Source organism: Pieris rapae, chromosome 24, assembly GCF_905147795.1.
Source record: "Pieris rapae chromosome 24, ilPieRapa1.1, whole genome shotgun sequence".
NCBI classification, from domain to species: Eukaryota; Metazoa; Arthropoda; class Insecta; order Lepidoptera; family Pieridae; genus Pieris; species Pieris rapae.
The window spans coordinates 1,015,449-1,038,221 of NC_059532.1; the positions used below are offsets into that span (position 1 = coordinate 1,015,449).

Here is a 22,773-nt window from a genome sequence, read left to right on the forward strand (position 1 = left end):
TCTTTCATGGGAGATTGTAATGTTATAGCCATGATATCGAGTTAGGTATTTAACTTGTAGAGCGGCAAGTGTCAAATGAAAGCGTGTCACTAGGCCCGTCCACCTTACACCTGTACACTCTTGTGCAAAAGTGGTTACGATTCAAATGAAATGAAATCATTTATTACAATTAGACTACCTAAAATGGCACTTTTGAACGTTAAATAAAGTATACAGATGATTCTAGTTGCCCCTTCCAAAGGTTAGTTTCGTGTCGAGAATGGGCAAGAAACTCCACACTTACTCTATTATACATTAGTTATAAATATGTGAAGATAATGTATTCCTAGAATAAAACTATTTTACAAGTCTATTATTGTATTAATTAGTACTTAAGTCATTTTTATTTGGAGGGTAGGGAAAAATATCACTGTCAAAATAAGATATTTTTGTGATAGTGACAATAAAAATATTTTTGAAGAAGAGAAAAATGATGAGTGAATTTTTACGATGCGCGCGCACACCAACACCTAATTTCGACATTGTAAAGTTAGGTCTAGGTGGTATGAAATCGATAACTATGTTCAAGTTGTATATTCTAGAATTTTTATATTTAGAACACGTGGTTCGTAACAGTACAATTAAACAGTGTGAATAAATAAATATTAATTTGGTGTTTTTAAATCAATTTCATGATAGTATTTACTAATAATTTATTTATTTAAATAAAATCTTTTTGATTATATTTTTATTGTTAACCACTATTGCATTTTAGTTATTTTTCCATAAGCAAAAGAAGTATATCTTCTAACGCGTGTACATAAGTACACACACTATTTTTTATATAATAGGGGGACAATCATGGGGTTACAATTAACATTTTGTTTAAAATAAATCCTCTATTTAAAGCACCCCTGATGACTCCGGTTTATTATTATGACATTATTAATGTCCTGGATACATAAATTGCATCTTTATAAATAATAGAACGGTTTCAGAACAACGTACTTCGGGACATTGTTCAATTGTTTTGTTTGTGTATTGCAAGAATTCTTGCAAAATTCGCGCAAAATACAAAATCAATTTCTATTTACGGAATTTTCGTGTTTGAACTCGTGTGAAAAATTTAATCTTTCAATATCTACAATGGTGGATGTTCGAATATTATCGTAATTTATGTTTTATATGTGAGCATCGTCAATCATTCTAAGCCACTTTATGTATATCTAAAAATGCGGCTTCGAAAACAACTCTCGCATTCCCGTTTAACGATGTTTTAAATTGTTAACTGTTTTTATTGGATAGAAGTTTATGATCGCGCGTTGCGAATGGCGGGTAGACGGAAAAAATTCAGACTAAAAGTTGTAACGACACTTTTGTTGCTATAGTAAGTACAACTATCTTAACTATATCTTAATATATATAAATCTCCTGTCACAATGTTTGTCCGCGATGGATTCCTAAATACTTAATAGATTTTAAAATAAATTGGCATACCGTGATATAACTTTTGATATATTGCAGTTTGATATAACTTAAAAGAAATGATAGTTTACATCTCAATTTATACCCGCAATATTATTTTATTGCAAATATTTGTTTATTATTTAATACAATTCTAACAGATGGCGCTGTGTTAAAAGTACCAACGTTTCACATAAGTTCTCCTACCGTTTCCCTTGAATAGTTTACTACTATGTAATATAACAAAAACCTTAGCCACAGCAACGCTTGGCCGAGTCTGCTAGTAAGACATATAAAAATAGGCACGCAAATGTCACTTAAATTTTCATTATGTCATTTAGTAAGAGCATTAATATTCTGTCATAGTAAACATCGAAGAGACTACGGATATTTGGTCGTAAAAACCGATAGTCGTTACAGTATATACATATATGATAATATACTTGGTAAGTGGAAGACCTGAAATATTTCATACATATATCTAACGTTATCTAAGATAAAGACGATATAAGATAAACTGTTCTAGAATACAGATCGTGTAATCGTAGTACATAAATGACGTCATGAATGTAGTCACAAGGTAATATATACTTTAGCTCTGATCCTCAGATCTGTATCTGTTAAAATAGGCAAGCAACTTTCTGATGCAATCTTCGATTTTCCTGATCTAACGCATGCTGGTGTGGTGCGACAGTCGGATGACTCCAGAGACGATAGTTGTTGAAATCGCTGCTAATTTTTTTTGGCTCATCTGATGTTAAGTGATACCACCGCCCATGGACACTTGTACTGCCAGTAGGTTCGAAAGCGCGCTGTTGGCCTATTATTTTATTTTTTTCTATTATTACTTTTTAGATTAAGCATTTTTAATAAGACATCTACAATATTTTGAGAAATTTGTAAAACCAGTAATTCAAGTGGAGTATCAGTTCTACCGTTCTATAAAAAAAATGTATATTAATGAATTGAGCAAAGCATGAAAAAGCTGCATATCTGGAGAGTATAGAAAGCTCTTATAAAATAACTTTAATTAAAATTGAAGCACGCCGGTGCTTAATTAAAAGTTCGCGTTGTTTTGAACTTTGTAGTGTAAGCCGATATTAATGAGGTTAAAATAGCATTGACCTGTATATTGACCGCGTTTTATGTGAGGTAAATAAGTGTCTGAGGTCAAATCCTTATGTTTAATAAACACTTGGTTGGAGCCCAAACCCAATAACCTATCTGAATACATTTTTGACCATCTGAGATAGACATCTTAATCCAAATATTGATAAAAGCGTGCCAATAACCAATCTACGGATTGCAATAGCTATCCATGGTAGGTCGGATCACTGTCTATAGATAGAACTTTGTGTGAAAATGACAGTTCAACTGTGCCCATATCCAATCTTAAGATTTTAACTAACACCTGTTTTTAAAATAATTAAAAAGCTTTTTGATATATTTTAAACATAGACATGTATATTTTTATATTATTTGTACGGTTTTATTTACTTTATTTGGTTTATATTGATTATATAATATGAGTGTAAAGAGCGAAGAGATTGCATTCTATCTTGATTGTCTTCGTAGGGTTTGCTTATTGGGATGCAGATAGGAGATCTATCGACTGTCACGGTGTGATCTCAGATTGTTATCAATCTAACATCCCACACATATTTATTAAACCCCCATTGTTTTTAAACCGAAAAAACAAATAAAAAAAACTTATAAAATCCATTTTTAGTTAATACAATGTTTGACAAGAACGAAATCTGTTGCGTGGACTTATGTCAGCATTGTTAATATATTATTAGTCAGACGCTAAATAATATCTTACTTGGAACGATGTTTAGTATGACATCATGTATGGTTGTATGGTCGAGGATGCGTTGTTGAGCGGAGCGATAATTAAATGTCAATGATTCATTTATTTATTATTGTTGACCACATCATTATATAATGCTTTAAATATACAGTATATATTACAATATATTTATGACAACTAGCAGACTCGGCCAAGCGTTGGTGTGGCTAAGGTTTTTGTTATATTACATAGTAGTAAACTATTCAAGGGAAACGGGAGGAGAACTTATGTAAAACGTTGGTACTTTTAACACAGTGCCATCTGTTAGAATTGTATCAATTAATAAACAAATATTTGCAATAAAATAATATTGCGGATAAAAATCGAGATGTAAGCTATCCTATTAGAATCATTTAAGTAATCGTCAAATATATTCGAATTGAACACACAGCTGTTTAGGAGGAGTGTAATTACAAACACAGAAAGTTTAAATATCTGTGGCCATAGGTCAGAATATGATAAATGCAATTTGATTACAGGACAAGCAAATTATCAAGAAATCGTGAAGGCACTATTAAAATTATACGAAGCAAAAATGTACTCATCATTGTCTGATCTGTGACCAGAGATATATAAATATCGCTAATCGCTCCGCGTATCACCTTACGCAGACCGCGAGACACTGGCAGACTGCATAGTGGGGTCGTGTTATCCTGCGTTTAATTATTCTCAATCCCTAGGGAGTGCATTCACATTGCAGGGTCACAATAATTGAAACAATCTCGAGAAAATACAGTTAATGGATTTAAACGTATTCATATTGATTATTAACGTTATAGTAAAGTATATTAAAGTTAAACATTATTTTCATTAAAGAAAATTGTTAAAAAAAATTTTTTTAACTACCCCCGCGTACTTTGTGAATATGATTTTACTTAGCCTACCCTCTTAGTACATACCAACATATGGAACATTGTGCTTTGCTACACCATAGTGACTGTTCGCTTTTACGGTATTAAAATTTACGTACTAAAAAAACTAAGTAAAAGTTTAAAAGAATTTAATTCCCCTTTCCATCAAAAAATCTTCCTTACTGTTCAAGGAATATACAATTTTTTGAATCGTATTTGTCTTCTTTTTCTATAGCTTTAGTAATCCTACAAAAAACATGAAAATTATGGATTTTGACATACAGCAGTCATTGATAAGTCTCATTTCTGTCAAATATCTCATATGTGTCAAAAGCTGAGGAAGTATTTATAGATTTGTCATTTTACAATATGTATTGTGTAATTATCGCGTGTCGGCGGAAATTTGTGATACTATTATAGTGGATACGATAATGTATCATAGGATTGGTTTATGTGATGAGAGGAAGCGATTTATATGACAGATCTTATAGGATTGTTCTGATCGAGTTAATAGCTATTGTTTATTTACACCCGAATCCAATAATTAATCCACAATCTCAGATTGAAAACAATCAGACGGTGACAGTCGATCGATCTCTTATCTGCATCCCAATAACCAAACCCTACCAAGACAATCCATTTTTGGCAACGGATAGAATGCAATCTCTTCGCTCTTTACACTCATATTTGATAATATAAACCAAATAAAATAAATAAAACCGTACAATGAATATTAAAATATACATGTCTATGTTTAAAACATATCAAAATGACTTTTTAATTATTTTAAAAACTGGTGTAAGTTAAAATCTTCTCTAGACTTTGGACGGTGCGTTCAAGAAACGCCGGGTAGAACTAATACCTAAAAAATACCTTCAACCACCAAGTCACTTAAAATTTTTGCTAATTTCGCTTTTTTTCAATCATGGCTAGTATTATGGAGCCAAAATAAACTCTCTGATTTAATTACTTTTCTGCCACATATATATTGATTGTTTGTGATATGCCTGTGACTTGACCCCCATACACCGCCCACATTTTCCTCCGAATGCCTCGCTGCAAGAGATAAGGCTCACGGTCCCTTGAGAAGATGCAAGGGCGAGTTTTGAGGTCGCGGTGTTGCGATGAATTCATTATCGGAAGTATTTTGTAGGAAGATTTGTTGCCCTAAAACTTTAGGTCTTGGCCTCAGTTTCTGTATCTGTTTCATGATCATTTTTAAATCTAATAGGCAAGTAGTTGATCAGCCTCCAGTGCCTGACACGTCGTCGACTTTTTGGGTCTAAGACATGTCGGTTTCCTCATGATATTTTCCTTCACCGTTCGAGCAAATGTTAAATGCGCACGTAGAAAGAAAGGTCATTGCTGCAAAGCCCGGGATCGAACCTACGACCTCAGGTATGAGAGTCGCACGCTGACGCCACTAGGCCAACACTGCTCCTTTGGTTAGTAATGGTACTGATTGAATTAGAACTGATACTGTATAAACTTTACGATGCGGGCAGGGATTTATGTGAACGCTGCATTTCCTCGCTGTATTGCGATCTTTATTTCTCGAGGAAAGCATCAGGTTTGGGGTCACCAGTACTATCTACCACTACCTTTAATCTTTATTAGCGCCTGTGTACTTCTTGTGCTGTATTATAATAGCCATCTGTCGATACAAGCTATCCTTGATGTAGGTCGCATCGGTGTGGGAAGCGGATAAGGCTCTGCTGTTACCGCATCCCGCATAAGGCGATTGTTGGTGGCGCCTTGGGGTTTTAGTGGGTATGCACAATGGCGAGTCCCACATAATCCTTCTGCACCAAGCAGTCGCGCCGCGGAAGGGTATGCGCAATGCATTTCCCCAAGTAAAAAAAAAAAAGAAGGTCGCATCGGTGTATGATAGACTTTTGTATGAAAATGACAGTTCAACTGTGCCAATATCCTTAAGATTTTTTAATTTATACCGGCTTTATAAAATAATTAAAAAGCTATTTTATATTTTTTAAACATAGACATGTATATTTTAATTATATTTGTCTTTGTAGGGTTTAGTTATTGGGATGCAGATAGGCGATCGATCGACTGTCACGGTCTGATCTCAGATTGTTTTCAATTGTGGATTAATTATTTGGTTCGGATGTAACTAATATCATATTAAGTATTAAGGCGAAACTTTGTTCGCGGTGACAGCTAGTAATAATCACTACATATTATAAAACAAAGTCGCTTTCTCTGTCCCTATGTCCCTTTGTATGCTTAAATCTTTGAAACTACGCAACGGATTTTGATGCGGTTTTATAGATAGAGTGTTTCAAGAGGCAGGTTTATATGTATAATAAAATCCATTAAATAGTGGAGAAATATACTGTTATTTTTGAGGTTTCTAATGTGATGTCGTAAATAATTACATTTTTTCCGCTTACATTGCAAACGCAGGCTGAACCCTACGAGTTTTATCAAATTAAAGTACTAAGTATTGTACACATTGAAAAGGTCTACAGAAAAGTCCGTGATGGTATATGTCTATGTCTTATGGATAACCCACATTTTTATATACAACGTTCACAGATTTTCTATAGTGTATTCAGTATCAGCATTGCACCCGTGCGAAGCCGGGGCGGGTCGCTAGTATACTTATAATAATGTATTAGTGTTACAACAGGCACTCATTATATTTTTAATTTTTTTCAGACGCAAGCAGCGGTGGTAGCATAATGTATCAAGGCGGGTGAGACGCTAGCGCGTCGGTCACGGCGCGTACGCAGACATGTCGTTCTTCAATAATCTTAAGAAGGTACCACATTTCCACAGAACTACTAATTAATAGTAATACTACTAACTTAGGTTTCTAAGCAGAAGAGTAAGATTAATCAGGTTTCTAAGTAGAAGAGTGAGATTGGACTAAGACGTTCGTTGTACCACAACTGAACTTTTTTTACAACCACCGTGTGTAAGTATTTACGAACCAATTCCACTTAGTGTCCTTCAAAGAGTGTATTAATTATCTGGCTGTGAGAGTCCATGGTTGGTATCGCTTAAGATTCATAGAGCCTCCTGCCTGCTGACTTTCTGTATTATAGCACTGTATATACATAGATTTTAGTATTTTTACTTAAAAGGCCGGTAACGCAAACCAAAATGCAAGCCTGCTGTCACTTAACAGCAGATAAGCGTTTGCCTGCTATGAAAAAGTGCGTGCGTACAAATTGCACATGTCAGAAGTGTAACTTCTTTGTAAATTAATTATTACTAAGGTAAAAGCCCCAATAGATGATCATGTACCAGTATATGATCACTCCATGTATTTGTATATATTTATTCACACTGTTAACGCACTAATTGAGGTCCAGTCGTGAATCCCAAATAAAAAAACAAAATATATTTAAATAACTTGAATTAAATTATTACTTACAATAACTAAGAACTTTACTAAATATGACAATTGAGTCAGCCCGATTTTAGTAGCGCGAACAATTATCTATATTATATTGTTAGGTTGTTGTTGTTAGGTATCCGGTATTATTTTGTGTTTCTGTGTGTGTGTGTATTTTGTTAGTAATAAATGCTATGTCCGTTTATCTGTAATTTTATGTTAGGTTAAGATAGATTTATTTATTATTTATTTATTTACACTTCGTTGCTAAAGAAATACAAACAACACAATATATATAAATTACAAGGGATGCAAAGGGATTTACTTTTGTCCTAGACTAATCTGTATAATTGAAGGCATATTATTAAATCTAATATATATATTTCAGGTGCTACACCTCGGCGGTGGAAATGACGCGAAAAAGAAAAAAGTTTTCAGCAACATTAGGGATAATAGCGATCCAAATGAACATTGGGACATGATTGGGGAGTTGGGCGATGGCGCCTTTGGAAAGGTATGAGATTAAATTATAAATTAAATAATTAAATAGAATATTAAGGGCCTGTTTCACAATGTCCGGATAAGTTCCAAATAAGCTATTTGTTACTGATTGGTATGATAAATAGTAGTTATGCGTTTCACGACTGTCAGATAGCGCTATACGTCATGAAATTCGAAGTATCTTATTTGGAACTTTTATCTTTCGAATAATTTATGTGTTGCATAGCTATTTGGCACTTTATCCATACATTGTGAAACAGGCCCTAAATAGAAATTTATTTAATTTAATAAACAATAAGATAACCATAGTTTTTAATTAGCACCGAATGAGCAGTGTTGGCCTAGTGACTTCTTCGTGCGACTCTCGTACCTGAGGTCGTAAGTTCGAACCCCGGCTGTTCCAAAGCACTGCCTATGTGCCCAATTAATCCTCACTTGTACGAAGGAAAACATAGTGAGGAATTCGGCTTTGCTTAGACCCTAAAAGTCGTAGGTTTGTATCAGGGAATTGAAGCATCGCTTATCATCAGGTGAGTCTTCTGTGACGAGGGCTACCGGCTTCAGCGACTCCCATCGACGATCGTAGGTTCGATCCCCGGCTGTGAACCAATGGACTTGATATGGCTGTTTCTCTGCTATTTGGAAACTCGCCCATACAAGACTGTCTTAAGAAAATTTTATTAAATGTTGAGAATGTTAGTTAAAAAAATCAAAAACAATATTAAAATAAATATAACTCTTAGAAAAGCCCACTGATAAAAGAATTATATATTATTATACTTATATATAATATTTATTAATTTATTTTTAAATTTTTTTGAATTCATATCTAAATAATACCTTAAATGAATAAAGACTTATTTTTAAATATTTTATTTATTATGGTTTTATTAATTAAAAGAAACAATAGAAATTATAAACACAAATTAAAGTTTTAGAATAATCAAAATCGATATTACCCGAATATTTCGATAGATTTTAGGTTAATTTTGATAGATGCCTTTTCTGTAGCACATTGCAGTATTTATGATGTCTTTTTTATTGTGTTTAACCTTGTGCTACAAAATAAATTTATTTACGTTTTAATTATAACTTGAGTTGTAAAATTAACTGGTTTTATTATTCTTTCTATGTTTTATAAAAATACATAAATGCATCTTCAAAGTATCGGCTCTTATCAATGTATTAAAAAAATCGATTATTTTTCACATCACTCTAACAGTATTTTTATATTCTGGTCCTTTACGTTAAGGATGCTTCTTGCGAATGTACAAGTGCTTTTAATAATAATAATAATTTCCAGGTGTACAAAGCCCAGCATAAAACTACAGCCCAATTGGCCGCTGCCAAAATGTGTGTGTTGGACAATGAGGACGATTTGGCAGACTTTACAGTGGAGATTGACATTTTGACTGAATGCAGACACCCGAATGTCGTGGAACTGCATGAAGCGTACTTCATTGACAATAAGCTATGGGTAAGTGTGAAGTTATAATTTTGGAGGGAAAACGTTGAGAGTAAATATAAAATAAAGTAATTTTTATGATGGGCACGCGCAATATCACAAAAATCGACTCCCTCAAGTTAGATATAGTCAACATTTTAGTTTTTTGAAGTGAAATTTCTTTAGGCGCATGAGGGTATTTTTTTACGCAACGTCACGAAGATGTGCAGCGTTTTTGTCGAAAAGGTAGAGAGCGATTAAGACTGATTGAGAGAAAGTGAGAAAGGAGATCGATAAATTATAAGAACTTTTGGTGGAAATTCTATCGCATAACTTGTGCAGTAAACGCAGATATTTTTTATATTATTTTATTTATGTTATTATTAGCACGTATACAGTTTGTATGATCATCTATTTGCGGTTTTGCCTTAGTAATAATTAATTTACAAAGAAGTGTAACTTCTGACATGTGTACTTTGTATAAGTGATAAGTGATGCCGCCGCCCATGGACACTCGCACTGCCAGAAGGCTCGCAAGCTTAAAATATTTATATAATAAATTAACAATAAGTAATTATTTTCGCAGATGCTCCTCGAATACTGCGACGGTGGCGCCCTCGACTCGGTGATGGCGGAATTGGAGAAGGGGCTCAACGAATCGCAGATTGCCTACGTCTGTCGCGAGATGTGTAAAGGATTGGAGTTTCTGCACTCCATGAAGGTCATCCATCGGGATCTGAAGGCTGGAAATGTCCTGGCCACGATGACTGGTGGTGTTAAATTGGGTTCGTATGCTCATTTCCTTGTTGATGACTGTTTCGTGCTTAAGAATTACTATTTTTTTTGGGTTTGATAGTGATTTAACTGGTTTTGGGAATAATGACACTTATTTTTAATTCCGTAGAATTCTGACAGATATCATTTTCTGACGTGTCAGAGATTACAGCCCTTTTTGGCCGGGCAAATTTTTCAATTTAAATATGAAACTGATCATACATTTTATTTGTTAGTGAATCTATCCATTTTATTAAGTGCGTTTTGGCAAGTGATAATGACGTCACGTTTTACACAAACAGTAAAAAAAGCACAATTATAGATAATTAAAAAAAAAAAAGCTTTATATAAACTGGAATTAATAGGTAGTGATACCAGCTAAAGAATTAAATAAAGGAATAAAAGTTAATTCGATATATTGTTCGTGGTGAGAACTTTAGTAGCAACACTTTTGAAGCCAGAACTCTACGGAATTAAAAATCAGAGTATATTTGAATTGTCATAAGTAATATTTTTTGCAGTGTTGGCCTAGTGGCTTCAGCGTGCGACTCTCATACCGGAGGTCGTAGGTTCGATCCCCGGCTGTGCACCAATGTACTTTATTTCTATGTGCGCATTTAACATTTGCTCGAACGGTGAAGGAAAACATCGTGAGGAAACCGACATGTCTTAGACCCAAAAAGTCGACGACGTGTCAGGCACTGGAGGCTGATCACCTACTTGCCTATTAGATTTAAATATGTTCATGACACAGATACAGAAATCTGAGGCCTATAGATGTTTTGTGCCATTGATTATTATTATTAATATTTTTTGCAGCGGACTTCGGTGTGTCAGCGAAGAACAAGTCGACACTGCAGAAGCACGATACGTTCATCGGAACACCTTATTGGATGGCGCCTGAAGTCGTCCTCTGCGAGACGTTTAGGGACCATCCCTATGACTTTAAGGTGATTCATTTGGCTAACAAGAAAGAAAGAAGAAAGAATTTTATTAGACACAATATATTACATGAATGTTTCTATAAAGGGCACTGGCCCCCACATTAGGATTCCCTGTGTTGTGGGCAGCAACAAACAAACAACAAACAAAAATCATTTATTCATATAGGTAACATAAGGGGGCGTCCATAAATTACGTGAGGTGTTTTTTTTTTTAATTTTCTGCCCCTGCCTCCTCCCTGGTGAGATGTCGTGAGATTTTATTCAACCCCCTCCCCCATCACCCAATCTCACGTAAGATTTTTCAAAAAGTGAGTTTCTTACGTAAACGCATTGGATTGTTATTGTAAAAAGAAAAAAACAAATTTGCTTCGTGCTTTTATTTACGACTAGTGATCTTAATCGTATTACGATTACGCTTAAGATTACATCTTAAGCATGTACAATCTGGATTAAATGGACCAAAATATTATATTTTTTTGTTTCAATCAGAAAAAAATGCATGGGATTTGACTCCCCCCCCCCCCCCCCCCCTAAACATCTCACGTAATTTATGGACGCCCCCTAATGAACACTTATAAACAAAAAGAAAAGAAATAATTAATAATTTTACATTTACTGCCAGTTCTCAAATCGAGGGCGTAGAACGGAAGAGAAGAACTGGCAATAAACTCTCCCCCACTCTTTTACTTAAGACTTGACAATAGAGCAGTTGGTCTTAGTGTCTTCAACGTGAGACTGAATTCCTGAATTTGAAACAAAAATCTCCAAAAGAAAGACTCTACAAGTAATTAGTTTTCGTGACCACCGTCTTGTTTCACATTATTAATCAACACGCTGGCTTTCTGTCAGACAGATAGTTAAACGTTTAAGACGATGCTTAGGCACTATGCTTATGACTTTAAGATGATTCATTTGTTATTAGTTCAAGACGTTGAAATCACAAACAAATAATGGGAAAATATCTGGTTTTTAGAATAGATACATATTTAAAGTGGAACTTTCATATATCACACACAATTACCAAACTAAAATCACTTATAGGCAGATTTTGGTCAATATCAAAATGTATTCCTCAATCCGTACTTTATGCATACTATTTACAATATTTGGATTAAGATGTCTATCTCAGATGGTCAAAAATGAATTGAGATAGTTTTGAAAGTCTGATTTAACTACTTTACAGCAACGTATACGTTAATACGTACGTACGTCGACGTATACGTTAATAAGTGTACGTTGACATATACGTTAATAAGTGTACGTTGACATATACGTTAATAAGTGTACGTCGACATATACGTTGATAAGTGTACGTCGACGTATACGTTGATAAGTGTACGTATGACATTTGTGTTTAGGTGGACATTTGGTCGCTCGGCATCACACTGATCGAGTTCGCTCAAATAGAGCCCCCGAATCACGAGATGACTCCGATGCGAGTGCTGCTGAAGATCCAGAAGAGTGATCCTCCGACACTTGAACAGCCTTCGAGGTGGTCGAAGCATTTCAATGATTTTATATCCAAAGCGCTTGTTAAGGTATGTTTTTTTTATAGAGCAGGGGGCAAACGGGCAGGAGGCTCACCTGATGTTAAGTGATACCGCCGCCCATGGACACTCAATGTCAGAGGGCTCGCGAGTGCGTTGCCGGCCTTTTAAGAATTGGTACGCTCTTTTCTTAAAGGACCCTAAGTCGAATTGTAAATGTATTTTAGTTCTTTTCTTAACATAGCTTTTACATATTTAAAGAAAAAAAAACAGTTTTTTTAACGCAGGCAGTAAAGCACGCGAGACATCGGTTAAATTTAAAAGTTAAAATACAATAATACATAACTTCAATCCGTTAAAAGGGTGTTTTTCTTTAAAGGTATGTATTTTGTTTTGACCTGAAGCTGCCCACTGATGTATTTCAGAACCAATTCTATTTTGGGTCCTTCAAAGAGTGTGCCAATTAAAGGCCGGTAACGTACTCGCGAGTTCTCTGACAACTATTTTACATAATGTGCATAATGTAAAAGTTTACATTTTGAATTTATTTTTATTGAATCATTATCGGTACTCGTACGCAACTATAAAACCTGGTGTTGCACGTTCTGCGATTATTTGTACGTGCACGTATTTAGCGGAAGTATTACGTGCGCGAGTATGCATTGTTTATTATAATAATGTACATGGAATTTTTTTCGTATTTTAGATTTAGTTTTAAACTTTATATATAGTTAAAATATTTAATGAATACATTAATTTGAAAAAGGTTGTTATTTAATAATGCTAGAAACAAGATAATGGAAATCAGTTTTATGAGTAGGACTCTTAAGAACTATATATAGTAATATTATATTATATATCAGTATATCAATAATCTATAACTAAAAGACTCTTCCGTATAATATAAATAATTGTGAGGTTTAAAAAATCATAGGACCCAGAAAAGCGTCCAACATCAACGGAACTTCTGAAGCACGAGTTCGTCAGTGGAAATCTCGACTCGAAATCTCTGAGGGATCTCTTACTCGAGTACAGAGCTGAGGTGGTCGAAGAAGAGCTGTTGGATGATGATTCCGAGGTTAGTTTATATTTAAGAAAGCTTTCTGGCACAAAGAAGTATTTAAATTTAATGATATAGAGAAATTGCAAAAAAAATATTAATTTTGAAATTTAATTCGAAAAAACATTTATTGGAATGTTCTTATTTAATAAATAAATTTATATTGTGTGTAAAAGTATATTAACAATTTATAATTATTATTTTATTGTATTACATATTTAAACTAACAAGCACTTATATATAATCGCACGCTTACTAACGGACAGAGGAAGAGACGCGCGCGCCTAAACCGCGAGCAATATCAGAGGGTTGGTTAGTATGTGTATCGGCAGTGCTTTCAGATCAAAGTAAATTACAGTATATTCAAACAGTAGTTATTTTCGAGGTCACTCCGGCTCGAAGGACCAGATAGGGTAGATACATAGATCTTGGAATTTCAAATAAATTTTTAGTTTTTCAATGAAATTCAGTGTTTCTGCTGTAATTTCAATAGGTCTGGAAGTAATTGTCTACGGGCTTACAGTCGTAATCTTTACAAGAGCTTTTGGTACTCGATTCTGTCATTGAACTTTTAAATCTTTATACTATAGATGTTATAAAACGTGGACTAAACATAGCGTCGTTTTTGTTATCATGAATACATTTTATATATGGTAACCATGGTAACAGCATCATTTCCAACGTTTCATAATACGGCCTTGTTAAATCATTTCCTAAATGCCAAGAGGTTCTTGTAGAATTTATGTATATAATAACACATTAATACTTATACATCAGTACTAAATGACTCACAGGAATTATTAATAAATACAAAAATATATAATCGATATTAAGATTAGAGTTATAAAGAACTTTTTAACATAGTTAGGTTCTGATTGGTTGACAATAATTGGCAGACAAATATGAGAAATAGGAACAATGAAAAACCGAATATTATATAGACCTAGAGATTTTTTGTGAATGTTATAGTTCATTTGTTATGATCTAGGATAGAGCAGATAATAGAGCTATTCTCAGTCAGGGTCGTAGGTTCGATTCCTGGTTGTGTACCAATAGACTGTCTATGTGCGCATTTCTAATTAATTTGCTATATTTGATTTAAATATTGTAGTAATGTTTGATGATTTGCTTTTTTTTAAAAAGAGTATCGAGAGTTTTTTACGCCGGCTTTTTCTCTCGGCCAACACCGTCTGTCTTCTTTGCTGATGAGTAGGGATGCCAACAGGTTCGGATTGATTGACGTGGAATAAGTGATACCTTGATGTTGTTATGTTCCAAAATAAACGTATTTTATTTTTTTTATTTTATTTAACATTCGCTCGTACGGTGAAGGGAAATATCGTGAGGAATCTGGCGATCACCTACTTGCATATAAGATTAACAAATGATCATAAAATAGATATTGAAATCTGAATCATTGAGGTTCTAACCGTTGCTTTTGGTACTCGCACGGGGAAGAAAAACACTCGCTACTGAATACTTTAAAAAAAGTGCGTGCGTACAAAGTACACGTCAGAAGTGAAACTTCTTTGTTAATTATTACTAAGGTAAAAGCCCCAATAGATATATACCAGTAATTGATCACTGCATGTATTTGTATATCTGTATTCACACTGTTTACAAACGTGCAATTGCCATCTTAAGTTCTAATATGTAACTACTAAACGGATACATCAACCAATAGCGTGTATTTTTCTCGGTCTCTTCCTATCTCACTCTCTCTCAATCGCTGTCTCCCTTTTCTTTTGAAAACGCTGCACAAGTTCGTGACGTTTCATCCATAAACACTTCACCCTCATGCACCTAAAGAAGTTTCACTTCAAAAATACGTATTCGACACATTCACCCACATATATTTAATATATATTATTATGTTTATGACTGTAATACCTTTGAGTGTTGTATTTAGAATTAGCTTTTTATTTGTATTTTTTGTTTATTTATATACTTGCCGATTTTAAATATATCTTTAAGATTTAGTGTCTGGTGAATGGTATATGTCTGACACATATATATCAAACTTTGTCTATTCATATATATAATTCTACTGTATGTGTGTATGTCACTAAACTCCTCTGAAACGACTGGATCTATTTGAATCTACGTATATGCGTGACGGCCTGGATGGTTTACATTCACAATACAGCCCGGCAGATGGCGCCGCAGTCGGTTATTTATGTAAACAGCTCGTTTTACAGATACGAGTCTTGTATAATAACTTGTATACCTCTTGGCGCGTAAAGAACGATCTGGGTTCGATTCCCAGCCTGAGCCGTCTGAATTATTTTTCGTTTCTGGTTCTACTAGAAATTGAGACAGACTCTTCTAATATTACAGATGGAATGGAAGGAATTTAATGCTAAAATTAATTACAAAGTATATCTTAATATATATATTTCTTGTGTGCGTGTGTATGTGACTGAACTCCTAAACGACTGGACCGATTTAGACGAAATTTTTTGTGTGTGTTCAAGGGGATCTGGGAATGGTTTAGATTCACAATTTTGTCCGCTGGACAATGTTTTTTTAATTAATTTTCAATTTATTAGTTGTTGTTGATTTTGGAATGTTTTACATTGGATCCGACAGACGGCGCTACCATCGCAGTGTCAAATTTTAAATAATATTCGAATTTTAATTTTAGTCTGTCCCGAAATTTAAAAAAAGTTTTGTTATCATTGTGTTATATCGTGTGTGACCATGTGCTGGATCGTTAGATATTGTCATAACATTTGAATAATATGTTTCATCAAAATGGCTTATTAAAAATTGAAATTTTGAAATTAAAGACGTGTAGACAGGACAACGTCTGTCGGATCCGCTAGTTTTTTTATAATTCTGAACATTGGGTTATAAAGTTACCTACGAAGTAGAATCCTAATCTATTTTTAAGGTAGTTAATTTTTTAAATGTTTTTTTTTGTGTACTTTGCTATCATTTTGGATCTACAGCCGCGAGAGTTTCATCCCTTGTTGAAGGTAAAAGTTAGGAAATATAGTTTCATCAGGTTACGGATATTAAGATAAACCTCATCAATATATATTTGGCCATTGTTCCCCAACGTGGGGCCCACGGGGGAGCAATTTGATAGTTAAGGGCGTCATTTGATTTTTTTAAATTTGTAATTACAGTTTTTAATTGTGTTTTAATATCTATGATGTCATAAGAATTTTGGACACAAAAAAGTTGGGATTTAGCATTAGACAAAGATATGTATACAATCATTCAAGTCATTATTGTCAAATCAAATCAAAATTCATTTATTCAGTCCAGATGCGACCTAAGGCATGCTTATGAATGTCAAAAACGTTTACAAAATTCGCGAAAGAGCAAAACTACGCCATCCGTTCGCAAGACTACCAGGAGGTCTTGTTTTGAGAAGAACGGGCAAGAAACTCAGCAAGTTTTATCCTCCCTTTACATACAATAATTCAAAAGAAAATGTCATAAACCACAACGTCATTTATATGCGGAATTTTATATGCGGATCCCGTCTGGGAGAACGCCGCCTTTAACTTTGTCCACCTTATGTTATCATTTGCCCCTCTCAATCTCCCTCTTTTGATCTGCATTTGTTACTTTGTACTTTTGGGCCAGTCTATTCGGTCACTCATGCTGATAGGTTAAGAAAGGATTTTTAAACTGCCAACTGCATTTCAAATTTTATTTGCATATCAAATACGGGTGGGGGCTCGAATTACGTACGCATTATCATGCGCATCTACGTACATGTGCATGTAAATATGTATTATGATACGTATCTACGTACACGTGCACGTAACCTACAGTCACAATAGAGATGCCGCATGCTGTCACCGATTTTAAGCCCTGAATAAATGATTGCAGGAACATCGCAGCTCTCAAATGCAGATGGAGATCGAAGATGACTCAACATCTGTCCGGTCGGGCGAGACGCCGGACATAAAGAGTGAGTGTTTTTCATGTTTATCTAATAAATAATTTGGTAGAGCCAGCACTGTGAATATTGTAAAACTGTGGTATACCTGCCGCCAGAGGAGCAAATAGAGAAGATAACTATTGTGCAATTAAACGATTTGAATATTCTTATTAAATTCAAAACCTCAGTTCAACTATTCGAACATTGATTTATGTTACCGCGGAACATACTTAACGCACACACACCTTCACTTTCACATCATCACACAACACACAATTTAGGTATTACACAATATATTCAATTGTTTTTATTGATTTTTTCCTTTTGTAAATGATTGAACCTTCTTGTATATGTTCCGTATCATTGTTTTTTGTTGTATATAATTTTATGTAAGATTAGGAAAGTTTTTAAAAGTTATACATTGCTCTAATGACTGCTTTAATTTATGATTTTCCGAAGTTTATATCGAACATACATTTCCAGTCAGCAGATTTATTTGAAATAGAAATGAAATAAACTAGAAAGAAGAGAAAGAAGAAATTTGAAATAAACCGGCTAACCGATTAATTATTAGGATTTTTAATAAGTAATTACAGCAATAAATGCTTTTATTTACTCTTGGATCGTGACTCCGACGTTAAGCGCCACACTTTTAAAACGTAAGAAAGCCCGATCTTAGAGCATTATGGACTTCCAGTGTCGGAACAAGAGGCGTCCGCCCCCCGCGCAGCCGCCGCGGCCCCGCCCCGCTCCCCTCGTGCCGCTTCGCCCGCGCCTCTTCCGCCCTCGCAGCCAGCCAAGAGGCCGCACGACGACGCGGACATCGATCATCGGCACGCTGACAGGAAACCGCCCGTGAGTTATAATATTTGTTTGAATTATTTAGAATTTTTTAATTACTTGCTACAATCTAACTTTTAATTACGTAGAATTCTGACAGTTTTAATTTTCTGACGTGTCAGAGATTACGAACCTTTTTGGCCGGGCATATTTTTCTATTTCAATACGAGTGAACATCTCGAGTTCATATGATTTTATTTGTTTGTGAATGTATCCATCTTATTAAGTGGTTTTACGGCGTGTGATAATTACGTCCTTTTTCATCACGAAATATTAATTAAAAAGCTTTTTGATATGTTTTAGAAATGGATATTTTAATATTATTTGTACGGTTTTATTTACTTTATTTGGTTTATATTGATTATCAAATATGAGTGGATAGAGCGAAGAGGTTGCATTCTATCCGTTGGATCGTATATTTAATGTCATATCTAAAAATAATAATATATAATTATGACTAATTAGTAATTTAAAACAAAACTTATTTACTAAAAGGGTTATTTAACAGTCTTTGTTAAGACCTCAATATGTTAGACTTAAATATAATAAACTATTAAAATCCAACGATTTGACAAGATCAATTTTTTATATATGTATAATAAATTCTGCAATTGTTACAATTTCAGGCCCCAAAGAAAGAAAAAGGCCCTGCGCCCCCTCCCCCTGCGCTGTCAGCGACCCCGCCGACCCCAACAACACCCATTACCCCAATACAGTCACCGTCGACCCCCACGCAAACTTCCATACCTCCAGCCCCCACACAACCTGTTCAATCAACGACACCAGTCACACAATCTACACAGAGTACCCCAACACAATCACCTACCCCTCTACAGACGCCAACGACCCCCACGACCCCCACTCCAGAAACGGCGCCTTTGACCCCCTCACAGGCCGCTACGCGTGGGGGCCGCAAACAGCCCGCGCCGCCCCCTCCCGCCCCCACTCCCGCCAGTCCCACTACCGCTGGCAAGTTTATTGTGGACCAGGTGAGGGAACTCTTTGTTTTCTATTCCAAAATTTATTTGACTGACTTTCAAATAGTTGTAAGCATTTGCTTAATATCAAAAAATATTTCTAGAAGAGATTTTTTTATTTTTTTTAATGTGATATTTTATTTTATCTAAAGATTTTAAAGGCTTGTAACTAAAGAAACATCTACAAGGAATTTAAGTCTAGTGACTGAAACAAAAATAAGTTTTTTTTTATTATAAGACCGGTTTTACTACGATCATTTACATCACAGTACAAACGCGTTCGTACGCGTACGCAGACCAAGGATCGCAAATACGAATATATACACATATATGCAGTTAACAATTTTTCTCAAAGCAGGTGAAACCTGTTGGAAAAAATAAAATATTTTAATAAATTCATTCTAGGTGTGTCGAGAAGCAGAACAGGCGGTAGAAAAACAATCGATAAATCCAGAGGTGCAGTTAGTAGATACAAAACCAAAGCCAGATAGACCCGAACTGACAGAAAACGAAGCTGTCAGTGTCACTGTCAAACATGACGTTAATAGAAATAGCACGGAAATTGACAGGAATAATGTCAAAATTGACGCCAAGACAGACGATAAGATAAACGACAGAAACACAGATGTTAAAACGGAAATTAAAAGCATAGACGATTCTAGGAAACAAAAAGAAGTGAAGAGAAGAAGTATGGAGATCGAGAGCAAACTCGAAAAGTCCAAAAGTCTAGCCGCGCAGAGGCAGAGTCTCACCGACGTCAGAGAAACCTACGAGAAGAGAGCTTTGGAAGAGAGGAAGAGCTTCGATTCAGAAGTGAGAGAGGTTAAAAGAGAGGGAGAGAAGGAGAAGGCTAGATCGACGGACGAGATTGGTGCGAGCGAGACGAAGAGAGTCAGTGCTGAGATCAGTAGGATCGAGTCCAGGTCGCGGAGTATGGACGATAAGGATCGACTGGATCGAGCCATTCGGGATTATTCCAGGTCCAGCTCAATAGATAAGAGTTCCATCGAGATAAAGCCAGCTGTGGTAAGAGATTCTTTTATCAGTAAATAGCACTGTCTCTGGAATACATTTCTTCTTTTCTAAAGTGTAGATAGACAAATTTAATGTAACAAGGCTGTATGTGTGTTTGTAATGTAACAAAAACTACTGAACAGAATTCAATAATTTTACAGACTATTTTTGAAATTTTGTTTTTAATTTTTTATTTATCAAGCTAAAAATACTTCGTAGATGATGTTACGAACTTAAAATGTATTAGATGTAATTGTTATTAAAATAAATAAATCAGTGGCGCTACAACCTCTTTAGGTCTTGGCCTTAGATTTTTGAATCTGTTTCATGATCATTTTTAAATCTAATAGGCAAGTAGTTGATCAGCCTCCAGTGCCTGACACACGTCGACTTTTTGGGTCTAAGACATGTCGGTTTCTTCAAGATGTTTTCCTTCACCGTACTAGCAAATGTTAAATGCGCACTTGAAAGAAACTCCATTGGCGCACAACCGGGGATCGAACCTACGGCCTCAGGTATGAGAGTCGCACGCTGAAGTCACTAGGCCTATTTAAAAATGATCATGAAACAGATTCAGAAATCTGAGGCCAAGACCTAAAGAGGTTGTAGCGCCACTGATTTTATTTTTAGTGCAAGACAATTTATTTAATTAAATAAGGTACATAATCTTATATACTTTCAGACACCAACTCAGCCATCACCGTCTCAAGCGGTAACAGTTGTCTCAGTGAGCGCTGAACCTAACTCTTTGGATGCGGTCCCTTGCGGTCTCGTCACCGTAACCACGACTCATCCTCCCGTGCTTAGCACAGGCGCCAGGGTGAGTAATCCAAACTATTTTTGGACTACCTTCCTTAAAACCTCGATATAATACCTTTTTTGTAGGTAAAACCGCAAGTGGGTCAAATTTGTCCATAAGAAGGGACAAATTTGACCCAACAAGGACTTTGGGGAACTTTTTGAGGTGTCGTTAGCATATGCACCTAATGGATAATCCCAATTATATTATAGCTGTTTTTTTCTTTTATTGTACCAGGATAGCAGAAAGTAGAAAGAGATCTCGAATCATATAATAAGTGCATATGCACCCGATGGATATTCCCAATTATATTATAGCTGTTTTTTTCTTTTATTGCACCAGGAAAGCAGAAAGTCAAAAGAGATGTAGAATCATATAATAAGTGCATATGCACCCGATGGATATTCCCAATTATATTATAGCTGTTTTTTTCTTTTATTGCACCAGGAAAGCAGAAAGTCAAAAGAGATGTAGAATCATATAATAAGTGCATATGCACCCGATGGATATTCCCAATTATATTATAGCTGTTTTTTTCTTTTATTGCACCAGGAAAGCAGAAAGTCAAAAGAGATGTAGAATCATATAATAAGTGCATATGCACCCAATGGATATTCCCAATTATTAAGTAGAGATTAGTAGAGGTAGTTTAATTTCATGATTTGTTTGATGTTTTAAATTCGGTTCCAGCTGCCTCCGAATGCAGTGACGATATCTAGCACCCCGCCCATCAATGATGAGGTGGTGGTGGTGGGGGGTTCGGCCAGCGTCGTCACCACCGCCACGGGCTCCTCATCCGACGACGACTGCTTCGCGCCTTCGTCTCTTGACTCGCTGGACTGCACCACATGCTACACGGGTGAGTTGATGGCCTATATAAAAATAACTTTTTTCAAGGACACTCTCAATGCGAGAGGCCTCGCGAGTGCGTTGCCGGCCTTTTAAAAATTGGTGCGCTCTTTTCTTGATGGACTACCTCTTTATGTTACAGAGAAGAGTAGAGGCCGTCGCCTGGACAGCAGTGAAGTGCTGATCCTCAGCCCTGGAGCTGGTGATTCGGGTCTTGGGTTCGACGATTCCCATAATCTCAATTTGGTGTGTATTTTTTACAGATTAATTCTAAATCAGGGTATATTTTTGAAAATCACGGGTCAATATCGTTTAAAGGAGTGGCTTATGAATTCACCTTACGCGGTGTTGTACCTCAGATCTAACATGTAGTTACATTTTCATACACTCACACGCACCCACTAATGCATCCACACACTCATTCCCTTAGATGAACCCTCGCACACTCATACACACACTCATTCACTCACATGCACCCACAAAGCTTTTTTACTCATAAATATATAATAACGATATTTATTTATATATGATACATGATTAACAATGATAGTAATTATATTACAATTAATGATGTAATAAATCTTAGTAATTAGGTTAAATTAAATAATTGTATTATTTGTATTCACGTCTATGCCTGATATATAAAAGCCTTTTGTTAAACTTTATTTAACTAATATCTGTC

General features: G+C 35.3%; 1 protein-coding gene across 2 annotated transcripts in view; it reads left to right on the forward strand.

Annotated features, from left to right (window-relative positions):
- Nucleotides 1–22,773, forward strand: part of LOC111000738 (serine/threonine-protein kinase 10-A) — a 47,906-nt gene that overhangs the window by 5,807 nt on the left and 19,326 nt on the right. For both annotated transcript variants that reach the window (XM_045633672.1, XM_045633671.1), the window contains exons 2-15: nt 6,823–6,925; nt 7,893–8,018; nt 9,309–9,482; nt 10,036–10,234; nt 11,043–11,173; nt 12,526–12,705; nt 13,589–13,732; nt 17,561–17,642; nt 18,310–18,467; nt 19,079–19,441; nt 19,835–20,455; nt 21,126–21,263; nt 21,933–22,101; nt 22,234–22,337. In XM_045633672.1, coding sequence (XP_045489628.1) covers nt 6,899–6,925; nt 7,893–8,018; nt 9,309–9,482; nt 10,036–10,234; nt 11,043–11,173; nt 12,526–12,705; nt 13,589–13,732; nt 17,561–17,642; nt 18,310–18,467; nt 19,079–19,441; nt 19,835–20,455; nt 21,126–21,263; nt 21,933–22,101; nt 22,234–22,337 — 2,616 coding nt within the window. In that variant the 5' untranslated portion in view covers nt 6,823–6,898. The remainder of the gene's footprint in view (nt 1–6,822; nt 6,926–7,892; nt 8,019–9,308; nt 9,483–10,035; nt 10,235–11,042; nt 11,174–12,525; nt 12,706–13,588; nt 13,733–17,560; nt 17,643–18,309; nt 18,468–19,078; nt 19,442–19,834; nt 20,456–21,125; nt 21,264–21,932; nt 22,102–22,233; nt 22,338–22,773) is intronic.